At 43.3% G+C, this 13671-nt stretch overlaps 1 protein-coding gene across 3 annotated transcripts in view; it reads left to right on the forward strand.

Moving 5' to 3' along the window:
* The window catches only part of gng12a (guanine nucleotide binding protein (G protein), gamma 12a), a 38390-nt gene that overhangs the window by 21215 nt on the left and 3504 nt on the right, over window positions 1–13671 (forward strand). For all 3 annotated transcript variants that reach the window (XM_010893729.4, XM_010893739.4, XM_010893749.4), the window contains one exon: window positions 13518–13626. In XM_010893729.4, coding sequence (XP_010892031.1) covers window positions 13534–13626 — 93 coding nt within the window. In that variant the 5' untranslated portion in view covers window positions 13518–13533. The remainder of the gene's footprint in view (window positions 1–13517; window positions 13627–13671) is intronic.

Raw genomic sequence — 13671 nt, forward strand, 5'->3', positions numbered from 1 at the left:
TTCAGGGAAGGCCTTGCTTATTTCAGCAGGACAATGCCAAACTTCCTGCAAGTATTACAACGGCATGGCTCTTTAGTAAAAGAGTCTGGGTACTAAACTGGTCGACCTGCAGTCCAGACCTGTCCCCTATTGAAAACATTTGGCGCATTATGGAATGACAAATACAGCAAAGGAGACTGCATTTTACACAGCATCCCAACTTTTAAAGGAAACATGGTTGCCCTATATTACTAATACTCATACAGAAGAAAAACAAAAACGCTGGGATGATTTAGCAATTATTTTATTATAATAAAAAATTTAGGTCATGGAATATGATATTTGTTTATTGTAATTTTCCTTTAAATGGTTATAACAACGAATATCTAAAACAATTTATTTATTGTTGGATATAGAATGTGATATAGAAGGGAGTTATAGAATGTGATATACAGCTCTGGAAAAATTTAGAGACCACTGCAAAATTATCAGTTTCTCTGGTTTTACTTTTCATAGGTATGTGTTTGAGTAAAATGAACAGTTTATTTGTTTTATTCTATAAACTACTGACAACATTACTCCCAAATTCCAAATAGAAATATAGTCATTTAGAGTATTTGTTGAAAATAACAACTGGTCAAAATAACCAAAAAAATATGCATTGTTTTCAAACCTCAAATAATGCAAAGAAAACAAATTCACATTCATTTTTCAACAACAAAATACTTATGTTTTAACTTAGGTTCAGAAATCAATATTTGGTGAAAAAAACACATTGCTGTTGTGTGACTTTATGCCACTCCTGGCACAAAAATGGAAGTAGCTCAGCTTTGTTTGATGGTTTGTCCTCCATCCACACCTAGATTGACCTGGCTGTGTGGCATGGAGCATTGTCCTGCTGGAAAAACTAATTCTCAGAGTTTGGGAACATTGTCAGAGCAGAAGGAAGCAGGTGTTCTTTCAGGATAACCTTGGCTTGATGCGTCCTTCACAAAGACAAATCTGCCCGATACCAGCCTTGCTGAAGCATACCCAGATATTCACTGATCCTCCACCAAATTTCACAGTGGGTGTGAGACATTGTGGCTTGTAGGCCTCTCCAGGCTTCAGTCTACCCATTCGACATCCAGGTGTTGGGCAAAGCTTAAAATTTGACTCATCAGAGAAGATGACCTTACTCCAATCCTCTACGGTCCAATCGTTATGGTCTTTTGCAAACTTCAGCCTGGCTCTTCTTTGCTTCTCATTGATGAAGGGCTTTTTTCTAGCTTTGCAACACATCAGCCCTGCCCCTAGAAGCCTGTTTCATATCGTCCTCGCTGTGCACTTCACCCAGCTGCTGTTTGCCATTCTTTTTGTAGGTCACTTGATGTAATCCTGCTGATTTAAGAAAAATGAAGAGTGGTTTCTTAATTTTTTCCAGAGCTGTATATATATGTATATTTATGTACACTCACCTAAAGGATTATTAGGAACACCTGTTCAATTTCTCATTAATGCAATTATCTAATCAACCAATCACATGGCAGTTGCTTCAATGCATTTAGGGGTGTGGTCCTGGTCAAGACAATCTCCTGAACTCCAAACTGAATGTCAGAATGGGAAAGAAAGGTGATTTAAGCAATTTTGAGCATGGCATGGTTGTTGGTGCCAGACGGACCGGTCTGAGTATTTCACAATCTGCTCAGTTACTGGGATTTTCACGCACAACCATTTCTAGGGTTTACAAAGAGTGGTGTGAAAAGGGAAAAACATCCAGTATGCGGCAGTCCTGTGGGCGAAAATGCCTTGTTGATGCTAGAGGTCAGAGGAGAATGGGCCGACTGATTCAAGCTGATAGAAGAGCAACTTTGACCGAAATAACCACTCGTTACAACCGAGGTATGCAGCAAAGCATTTGTGAAGCCACAACACGCACAACCTTGAGGCGGATGGGCTACAACAGAAGAAGACCCCACCGGGTACCACTCATCTCCACTGCAAATAGGAAAAAGAGGCTACAATTTGCACGAGCTCACCAAAATTGGACTGTGCAGGCTGGTGGTGGTGGTGTAATGGTGTGGGGGATGTTTTCTTGGCACACTTTAGGCCCCTTAGTGCCAATTGGGCATCGTTTAAATGCCACAGCCTACCTGAGCATTGTTTCTGACCATGTCCATCCCTTTATGACAACCATGTACCCATCCTCTGATGGCTACTTCCAGCAGGATAATGCACCATGTCACAAAGCTCGAATCATTTCAAATTGGTTTCTTGAACATGACAATGAGTTCACTGTACTGAAATGGCCCCCACAGTCACCAGATCTCAACCCAATAGAGCATCTTTGGGATGTGGTGGAACAGGAGCTTCGTGCCCTGGATGTGCATCCCACAAATCTCCATCGTCTGCAAGATGCGATCCTATCAATATGGGCCAACATTTCTAAAGAATGATTTTAGCACCTTGTTGCTGCCACGTAGAATTAAGGCAGTTCTGAATGTGAAAGGGGGTCAAACACAGTATTAGTATGGTGTTCCTAATAATCCTTTAGGTGAGTGTATATATGTATGTATGTTTGTATTTCAACACCTAAAAGAGATGTCATCAATACTTGATGAACATTTTGAAAGTGTTGTTTGTGTGCCTATTTGTTTAGAAAATCTGGTCCTATAATTGGCTGTAATATAATATTGTTTTCAGCAAAAAACCTGTCACTGGGTTACACCTAAGGGACCCAACAGTCCTTGCCAGGCCCAATGTACACTAAATACTGAGGCTTCTAAGGGAATACAACTTGTATTTAGCTGTAAAAGAGATATTGGTCTTAGTTTGTGTTCCTTGTTGAAATTACAGTAAAATCATTTTCAGGTCTGCTATGATAAATGTAGGTCATAAAAAATATAAGTGTTAGATGAATTTCATTTTGGACTGTGAACATTCATTGTTTTGAAAAACATTTGGACAAAATTGATATGTTTTTATACATTTTGGAAATAAAAGGTGAAATGCATTTTCATACCTGAAATGTATTTTGAATAAAGTTAAATATATTCGACATATATTCATCATACATTCTAAATACATTTTGCATTGCAAAAATATATTTATTTTCCGTATGGGCATTAACTTGTAGTCTCAAAACAAGTTGTTTTATTGTTTCGAGGATTCTAAACAGTGACCCTTTAATAGCAGTTCGCGAAACGAATCGTTCATTTTGAACAAATCTTTTTAGTGACACAGGACTCATGAGTTCTTTTTCTAGTGACTCGTTCAATTGTTAAGTTCATTCGAACGTTTGACAGCAGATTACTACAGCATGATCACTTAACTCATACCAGTTCCTCCAGCTCAGTTCTCCGATCAACTTCTTATGTGCATTCGCAGAGAAAAATAGATCAAGGCAGGAACATCATAAATACATGTTTATAACCGATAATTGAACCCAGACTATAATAATTAATAAAGTTAGTTGATTACTGATGCCATGAAAAAATATGAAAACAAGCACGTGGCTACCCAACCAAGGCATATGCTGATACGCTGTTCGTTTTACGTTCGCAAAGAAAAATAGACCAAGACAATAGCATAATAAAGACATGTTTGTAACAGATATTTGGACATATGGTAGGTTAAAATAATGTGGTAGTTGCGGTGTAGGCATTATTGACTCAAATGAACGAAATGACTCAAAAGACTCGAAAAGATCCGAGTTAGTTGAAATAGTCAAACTTCCCATACTCCCTTTCTCTTTTTCTCTTTCTTTTGTTTCCGTGCGTGTCTTAATAGTTCCTTATTGTGGTATGTCATGAATATAGCCAGGGAATGTGGCTGAGGCTGCATTGTCCTGCAGAATGTTGTGGAACATGCTAGAACAAACTGAAAGATCCATTCAGTGTTGATGGGCACTACATGACTGTATTTCTGCCATCTTTTTGTTTCAGCGTTTTACCCAGCCAACTTCCTCTTAACCAAATGTTTATGATGTTCCCTATTTCTGTCCTAATGCTGAGCATGACACACCCCATTATCTCTCAATTCCCCTCCACTCGCACACGTCCGTCCCCTGGATTGGTGTAAGAAGAGCAAAATTAAATGGAATGCATGGTGCACGTGGCTCTCTAGCCTTATAAATGCCCCCTGCTCTCTCTGGAAACACTAAGGTAGTAATGCGCTCTAAATGTGGACAGACAACAATGCTGTGTTCATTGTTACATACAAACGTGGTCTGTTAGGGCGAGTGATGGGGATTGGTGTTGAATTGCAAAGTGGAACTCCGCCTGTGCCCTGAAAAGCAGCATTCAGCAAGGGGGAGGCTGGAGCGGGAGCGCACAATAGCAGTATGTTTTACGGTGCTACTGTTGCCGGAGCAACTTTTGGCAACAGGCCCTATGGCAGCTTGCCCTCAGCTGCAGAGCTCGCTTTGCTGGGCTGAACTTAGCTCTCTGTTTCTGCCCACTTTCTGTTTCAAAAGCACCCTCTCTCTTTCTCTGCCTCTCTAGGTTTTTTTTGTTTTGTTGTCTTCACACTCCCATCAGAGCCATGCCCTCTACACATTTTCCATATTTTCCTCTCTCAAAACCCTCTCCCTGGCTTTCCCAGTCCTCGCCACTTCGCCTCTTTTCATGCGAAACACCCCGACTGCCACGTCCATGCCCATTCACAGCTACCTCAACTCTTTCCTCCGAGCTCCTGTTCTGTAGGACCAGGTGGCGATGTAGGGCCTTTGCTATCGCAACGATTGCCATTTGTTTTTCACACCTTCCAGGCTCTGCTACTCAGCCGACGTGACTACCGCATGTCACCCTCTTGCGTCTGGAGTGACGTCTGAATGGAAAATTATCTCCTACGAGCCTCTGTTTGTTTTGTGCCGCCCAGGGGCTGTTAATGGCCCCATTACTGGAGAATTAGAGCTGCTGTGCAGTTCGCTGGAAGACCCAGCGTCTGGAATCTGGATCCCATCCAGCTGGCAACTCCTCTGGGTCCCTGCTTAATCAACATGAGCTAGCCACGTAGGCTGCCCACTGGCTGGGCTATTTTTAGGGCCGGCTTCATGATGTCATCACGTTGGCTGGGTTTTGTGTCAGTGTTTCACGATGTAACAGGAGGCTTGACGTCCTGTGTGTGAAACTGCAAGACCTGTCGTGAAGAAGAGACACTGTGTTCATAGGACAGACAGAGAGACGAACAGACAGGTTTACGTTGTATACTGGCCCAATCTGGGGGGCCTTATCCGTCCTTCGGAAAACAATTTGAAAGACTTACGTCAGTAAAAACAGGCGGTAAAATCCAAAAGATATTCTAAAGAAGTTCTCAATTGTTTGCTCTCTGTTCTTCCAGTTTCTGTACTCTGTTCTCCTTGTGGTTATGGTCTTGTGATGTGTGGCAGGTGATGAAATCCCCTATGAGGTCATGTAGAAGAAACGGTCAGTTGACAGAGGCTATTTATAACACTTCCATGAATGGTTAATTGAGTAAATTCCATGCTCAGAATTCTTGCAATCATTCAGTGGTCCTAAAGTCTTATCCAAGGCAAAGAGAAATATCTGCAGCTCTGGTATGCTCCCATTGATTTATTTTTATTTATAGCTTTTCTTTCTAACCAAATTGGATGTTCATCAGGTCATTTCTCGTTTTCCTGCTGTCCTGGCAGTGGAGAAAATAATTTCTTCTCAGAAATGTAGATCTTGTGTCCTGTCAACAATAAGTCTCTGTGGTTTCGGTACTTACTTATTTTTTTTGAAATTCAAAGATTGGAATACCGAACAGGTGAAAACGTTTCACAGTTGTCAGGTGCTAAAGCCCCCATCGAGTTAAAGAAGGATTTTTGAAATATGCATTTATGTATGTGTAATAAACCGGGCCTAGACTTGGTGCTCTGTTTTTAGAATAGCATTGTGTGAATGGGCAAAGTCTGATGTTTTACTGTTAATTCATGGCTAATTAGGTCATAAGTCAGAACTGGATGGAGCGTAATCGACACATTCCACAGGGGTGATAGTACACGTGTGACCACAGGCTATCTCTTCAAGTCAGTCAGTCTCCAAACACTGTGTGTGCTCTAGAACTCTGTACTCACATAGTCCACACCTACTGTTTGTACAGCACTGTACTCTAACAAATCATTGGTTATATCTCATGCATCAAAACCTGGTTTTATCATTTTGAATATGAAGCAAGAACAAGATGAGTGTGAGTCGACCCCTAATGGGTTTTGTTAGACAGCACTTTGTTCTGTTTCCTTCTATTAGCCCAAACGGCATTTCACTGCCAAACATTCCGCAATTAATGGTTTGCAACAACATTTTAGAACGCAGACATCATACCATTTTAAGAATGATCTGGCTGACTGTCTAGCGTTGCTTTCTAGCGGCCGGCTAGAGTCTTCTAGCACTAGGTGAAATGTCAAAATATGAATCGAATCAAGGTTTCTTTGTCACGTGCACAGGACAACTGAAACTCTATTTAGGGTCAGTACCAGCCCATCAGGGCCGTTGCGGAGTGCATGTAAACGTGTACACAAAAGAAAAACAGGATGCTAGCAGGAGTAATAATAAATAGGGTGTCTGTGGAGCCAGGCATCCAGGGTGGCGCAGTTCTGATGACACCAGGTGCCGCAGCCTGTCAAGACGCTTCCTGGTGCAGATCTAAAACAAATCTGAGGGGCCATGCCAAATCTTTTTGGTGTCCCGTGGGAGAAAGACGCGCTGTTGTGGCTTCTTTGAGGAAAAGGTGGTGCTCTGACTGCTTTGTCAGCATGGACTCAACAAGGACTGCAGAACCGGTTAGAAATGAGCCTATAGTAATTACATGGGAATTTGGGATTTGTGGATTCCTCTGAAATGAGTTCAGTCTACAGGCAGCTGTCTAGACAGAGCTGTGCTGTGCTGTCGGACCAGAGCTTACGGAGCTTTGGGTGCAACCTCTAAAAGCAACAGGACAGTTTTCAATCAACAGAGCCTGTGTGTGTGTGTGCATGTATTTTCAATGTGTGTTCGGACAAGGGAATTACTGTAAGTGTACAGTACTGAACAAGTGTGTCTTTTGTGTGTGAAACACAAATATCAAGTAATCTTCCCTGGTGGGTGGAGGCAGTTCATCAGCACACCCAGGCATGACGAGCAACCAAGTCTGAAACCTGAATACTTGTGCTGTTGCTTCTAGAGGTCAGCAGGTCAACACAATCTCGGTGTTCATTTAGAGCCACCAGAGCAATATTTACGCAGTGTCTTGGTTTACAGTATTCACCCAACACCCACACACTTCTAATTTGAAAAGAGAACCCATAACTCTCAGGGTGGTCACTCTGGAAGTAGATGTAGGTTTTCGGAACCCAAGACCACTCTAGGAGGTTCGTGCAGGTTTTCATATAGAGCCCAGGACCAGTCCGTGAGTTATTTCAACCATGGGAAAAAAAAATGATTGAGTCCATGGTCCATGGTTGTAGCAATAACACTGAGTTAATGATTACTTAAGCATTCAACTCTCCAGCCACCAATGCCGCCACCAGACTAGACTGGGTGGGGTCACCCTCGCAAAGTTATCTCTGTGACCATGTGCTCTTCGTTGGGTGGTTCGCTTTCTCCTTCTCCCCTAACACCAGAAAACCGAAGTGACCTGCATCTCAACTCAGCAGCCCTCTCCCGTTTAGTCAATTACGTAGCTCTGCTGGCCCGGCTCAGATAGCCGACGAGGTTTAAGAAGTCACAGAACGTTCCCTGCGCTGAAAGCCCAACTGCTGAGTTGGGTACTGTGTGGTGTTTGGTGGTTTCAACCAGGCTGTCTGGTTGCCCCGGGTTACAAGAAGTTTCTATCGGAAAGACCGAACTGGTGCGGTGCCAGCTGTTGGGCATGACAACAGTGGCAATAAAACTCTGTCATCCTCTTCAGCGGCTCAGTGCCTCAGTGTTTCCCACACTTCACAGAACACACCCCGCTTTTATCACCAGCCACCTCTCTGTTCCTCATCCATTGAGTCGTAAAGCGATCTCACTTTAGTCAGCAAAACCGATGGCGTCTCTGTCATGGGCTTCGATAAACTTGGTAACCAAGTTAACACAACCAAGCGTTTACTGTAAATAAGAGGTTGTCGGCAGGGCTGATTTTTATTTACCCATAATGTGGGTCTTGTAGTGCAAAACGGTTTTCTTTTATTCACAGAAAAGCGCTGATGCAAGCTACTTTTAGCTTTCACCAGCAGAGAAGGGAACTCGTCTAGCAAGTGTGGAGTGAGTATGTCTTAGAGAGAGGGAGAGAGTGGGGGGGGGGGGAGAGAGAGAGAGAGAGAGAGGGGAGAGAGAGAGGGAGGGAGGGGAGAGGGGGGGGGGGAGAATTCTGTCTCTCAGCCCAGGGCTTTGAACCCTTAGAAGTTCAAACAGGCACGTCTGTCTAGACTCCAAAAATATCGCCTTCTACGTTTTCCATGTAAAAGTGAAGACTCTTTGGCGTCACCCCTTGTCTGGCAGCGGGACATTTTTAGGCTCACGTAGACAACTTACAATATGTGAACGCATCTCAATAAGCTATCGCTTCGCTGTCGATATTATCAGGCTGACGCTACAGTGCAAAAATGTTTGTTAACGGGTCCTGGCGTCGGGCGCATGGTTACAGTCAAAGACATAGGGGCACATACATGAGCAGGCGTGTCAAACTGTCATACCTGCTTTTGCACCCTTTCAAAGTAAAGGACCACACAGCGGCCCGAAACGGCAGTCATCCAGTGCCCCCAGCCTGCTAGCCAGCAGGGGCAGCATTAAGAGTGGCCGGAATGTGTTACATTAATTTACACTGCACATCTTGTGCTAACTGCATTCTCTAGTTACTCACGAGGACTTCCAAGCATCGTGCTTTGAACGTAATGTTAATGAATAGCACGTGTGTGTGTGTGTGTGCAAGTGTGTGTGTAAGGTACAGTTGTGGCCCTGCTGTATTTCGTGCTGTTGGTGGTCCTGTTGAGGTTAACCTGTGAGGGTTGTAGAATGCCAGTCGGGTGGTCTCTCTCTCTCTCTCTCTCTCTCTCTCTCTCTCTCTCTCTCTCTCTCTCTCTCTCTCTCTCTCTCTGATCCTAGGTGGTAGAATTGTGTGGCCCCACACGTTTGATATTAGGGGGGCAGATGGGGGTGCCCTCCCAAAGTCAATTAGCATGGTGGTTGGCGTCAGATCAGAGGACTTGCCAGCCCGACTCACTTGAGCTAGTCACTAATGTTTAGCGGGTCTCAAAAACCCCATGTCTGTTGGGACTGATCTTAAACCACACAAGGGTTTCTGACGCAACAACTAATTCAGGTCTACCTTCATTCTTTGAAAAAACTAGGGGAATGGGGAAATGGAGGGTTAAAGAAATCAAATTAACAGAGGAGGCTGGATTCACCCATGTCTTTTGTGCACTCTTAACCTACATGCGCACTGCCCACTCACTCAACTCGCAAATTGCTCTGGCGAGCAGTCGCTGGCCCCTCCCTTGCAATGAGCTCTGCCCACTTGGGTGGGGCGTGTCTTCCTAATTTATGTCAGTGACAACCAGACAATCAGTATAGGGGAAACATCTCCACAAACGTCTCCACTATTATTAGTGAGTATTTATTATTTGCGTGACTCCCCTACTAAAAATGTATTACCTATCCACATGATGCCAAGTCAATGATTTGTCAATGTTGAAAAATAGCAATTTACTTATTATTACATTATGCATGTATCACTCACCCGTGCTCCTCACGATCTCTGAAACATTCTTATATGCATACATTTTTTGAATTATATCTATGTATGAAGCCAGAGAAACATAATACATTATGGGGAACACGGACACCGCAGTAATACGTCTCTCGTCCATTTTTGGAGCTAGTGAGCGAATTTTAAGCTACCGAGTAGAAAAGAGAAGGGGGCATCAAGACGCAGAAAACATCTGCCCTGCCATTGGTAGTCGCTGAACTCCGTCACTGCCCGCTTTCTGGAAATTAGCATAAAGTTGAATATTTCTCAACTCAACTGTCGCTTCCCCTGGGATATTTATTTTCAGAGTGTAGCTCCGCCCACTGTTTAACCTTTGACTCACTCCACCACAAGACAATGATGCTTTCTTAAGGTTTCAGTATAACTTTTTCGTTGTGATTACACGCTTCCCGATCACAATAGATGTGTGCCTGTATTTGGACAACATTTGTAGGCCTGCTCCTTGGTGTTTCTGGGGTGTTATCGGGGTGCCGGGACGGCAACTACACGAGTTTCCTCCTCTCAGTAAAGCCACACGTTTCAAGCCGCATCAGCGACCAAAACCAAAGCATGAGGCTCACTTTGCAGAGCAGCGAGCTGAACTGCCCCAGCCTACCATCAGCCTATACTGAAACCCTACATCCCGAACTGAGCCGCCTCTGGTCTTTTTGGCCGACCCACACCAAATTCGAGGGCCGCTCCTGCGCAGCCCCGTTAAAACCCTGCTCTGTCCTGGTACCCCAGCCATCCCTTGAGGTTTGGGACTGAGCCCAGTAAATATAGTATATTCTAAAACTCTAATAAATTGCGGATTTTTTTTATTTTTTATTACCCATCCCACGTGATTGTCGTTTTTAGAATGAAACTATAATTTACAAGGACCTAGTCACACCTTAACACAGTGGTCTTAAATTCATGGTTTACAGGCCACATCAAGCCCGCAAAGAACATTACGCTGGATTTTATGCTGATAACAGGTCACACTGCTAACAGACTGGAGGTTTAGAAGAATTTATTGTGTAGCGTAACAATAATAAAAAAATACATTTAACAACACATGTATATGAGTCATTTTGAGAAAACGCATTTGTGTTATGTGTACAACATGCATAGTCCAATTCAGCTGGATTTGAATGAAGTATGTTCTAGTTTCCTTAGTAGCATAGTACTTTGAACTTGTAGAGAATTCCAATTTGTTCATGGCGGCCAAAACAGTTTAACTCCTAAAACAGTTCGCCCAATGAGCGAAGGACATTGATAATACTTCTTTCTGGTTGAAAAGACGTCTTTCAAATTACCTCAGTGTGTAGTAACAATGATATGATTACAGGCTGGTTGCTGGCTTGAGGTGTTGTACCGGTGCTTGCTGGGACTTGTAGTGCAGCTTGACGCGGGGCAGGATGAATGGACAATCCGTACCGTTGGCTGAGCCGGATCTGGCCCTTGTGTTTGACTCGTATGCAAACAAATTAGTTCAAATTATTGTCATTTTGAGGTCCCCTAAGCTGGCTTTTTTTACAATGTGTCTAGTAGAGGGAAATGAATGTCTGCTTGATGTTTACTGCACACAGTAAGGATCCTTACTTCAGCCTGTTATGTTGACTATAAACAGATCAGGTTGCTTTCATTGTGTCACTGCATTGTGACCTGAAGTTTGTACATTAAATATGAGGTCCAAAAAGCTGGAGACACATATTGTTTACAACAAAGAGCTAGTCATTTATTACCAGAATGTGGAGAAATGTGTGTCTGACATTTTAAGTCGTTTAAGTAATTTAGCAGATGCTCTTCTTCTTCTTCAGAGGAGGAGTATGACTGCATCCTTTTTCTCCACACGGCATTAACAGTTCAGCTCTGTTGGCTTGTGTCATTGTTTCTGTTGAACACCAGGGACTGACACAATAAAAAACACACAGGGAGGGGGAAGGCGGGGGGGGTTTGCAGATGTCTTGGCTTAAAGGAATAGTTAAGACACTGCATTTGACCTTTATAGTTTTATGTAAAGTTCACCTACTGCATAGGTGTAGATTGCAGTATTTTTTCCTTTGGTCATATTGTACTGGGGAAGCTAAATTAAGAAAGACTGAATTTAGGTCTGAATTGAACAACACATTTTGTGCCTCTGTCTTAGAGCTGAACAGTTCATTTCTATTTGTATGTACCCAATAGTGTTTCACAGAGGTTTTTGTCTGCTGCTATATCTGAGAAGCTGCTTTTATTCTGGAATATCGTGCTTTCAGACAGGGTACAACAGTATGCAACTCAGGAACCGGAGCACATAATCTGGCACAGAAGATCATCTTCTGGTCCTGTGGATGTTCTTTTAGTCCTGGGGACAGTGTGACTGAACATCACCTTTCAATCCCCATCCCTCTGTAAATCTTCCACAGTATGGATTGAGTCCTAGCCTTGACATTTCCCTCTGCACTGTTTTTGGACCATCAAAACTGCAGGATTGACTTCATTAAAGAATTGTGTCAAAGTGCATTTGGAACAAGGCTTGCATGTGAAACGGGTGTAGTGTTCCACTTATGTGGGCCTCTCTGTTGCATGTGGTGTTTCTGTTTTTACACAATATGTTCTGAGAAAAAGGGCCCAGAGCTTCCTGCCTCTTACAGTAAAAAAATTGTGTGTGGGTGAAGGAGGGACAGAGCAGGGAGGGAGAGGCGCAAAGAGGGAGAGGGAGTGAACAAAACCCTGTAACCAGAGATTAGAGGAAGCCGAGCCAACGGGTCGAGGCATGTTCCCATCATCCCTGTAAATGATTACCACCAGGAAGTGGAATTAGACCTCAAAGTGAACGTCTCCTCCAGCCAACTGTGAACTTCAGTGCTGGTGTTCAAGACCACTTGCTGCCTGCTCTCACTGCTCCACTTTGTTGCTCTTAAATCACCCTCCCTTAACTGGAAGTGTACGTCTTCGCTCACATTCATGCAGTTTCCACCAGTTAATTAAGGAGCCTGAGCATTGTGTGTGCTGGCGAGTGATTTTTGACAGCCATTTGTGATTTGGCTTATGGCTAAAAGCCTGGGGGAGGGAAGAGCAGTGTTGATCCTCACAATTAGCCTGGTTGCACAGCGCAACAGCTGCACTGCCTCGTCATGCCTATCCAGCTAATAAAACAGGGATGTATCCTAAAAGGATATTACACTGCAATAGTTGACATTGCACTTAGTCAACACACGGAACGTTCCTCCGCGAGAGCTACACTTTCGTCCCATTATTTTTAGAATGGTTAGTTGCATGGTATTTTTGCACCGTCATTCCACAAGCCGGGCAGTGTCGTAACTGCTTTTCATGCGTCAATGGTTTGTTGGTCTTTACCGTCAGACACTAGGATGTGTGTCGTGTGCAATGTAGAGCGGAGAAACATTCCGCAATGTTTCTCAGAAAATTTGAACTGTTAGGTTTTCCCCCCAGGTTCCACAAGTTATTGAAATAACAATACCCACATGCTTTCGAACGGGAAGGCCAAGATTGGTAGCCAGAAAAGATTGGTAGCCACAGTTTGCGCATCCATCCCCTTTACATTGACTCAGAAAACGTGTCTAACATTGTTAGATTACGCACACACAAAAAAGAAGAACCCAACTTCTTAGCATCAGAATCTTAATAGTGTCTCCGCATTGCTTTTTAAAAAAAACAATTTGACCATGAATGAATGATGCTGTTTACCACATTTACATTTAGCAGATCCTCTTATCCAAAGCGATCAACTAGCAATCAGCTCTCTTTTTATATATGTTTTATATATGTTTTTAGGACACATTCCATGGCATTTGCTTTTATATTTTGCATCTTTTGTATTCATTACATCTATTTGGTCTTTCTGTATGCTGCCCTGGCAGTGGTTTGGAGGTCAAGATGTCATCGAAGATGCCGAGCTCTAGCAACATAGCCCAGGCCAGAAGGACCGTGCAGCAGCTGAGAATCGAGGCCAGCATTGAGAGGATAAAGGTATGACACATAATACATGCACATCATACGTTTCTGTTGAAATTG

This window comes from Esox lucius, chromosome 3 (genome assembly GCF_011004845.1).
Source record: "Esox lucius isolate fEsoLuc1 chromosome 3, fEsoLuc1.pri, whole genome shotgun sequence".
In the NCBI taxonomy this organism is placed as follows: domain Eukaryota; kingdom Metazoa; phylum Chordata; class Actinopteri; order Esociformes; family Esocidae; genus Esox; species Esox lucius.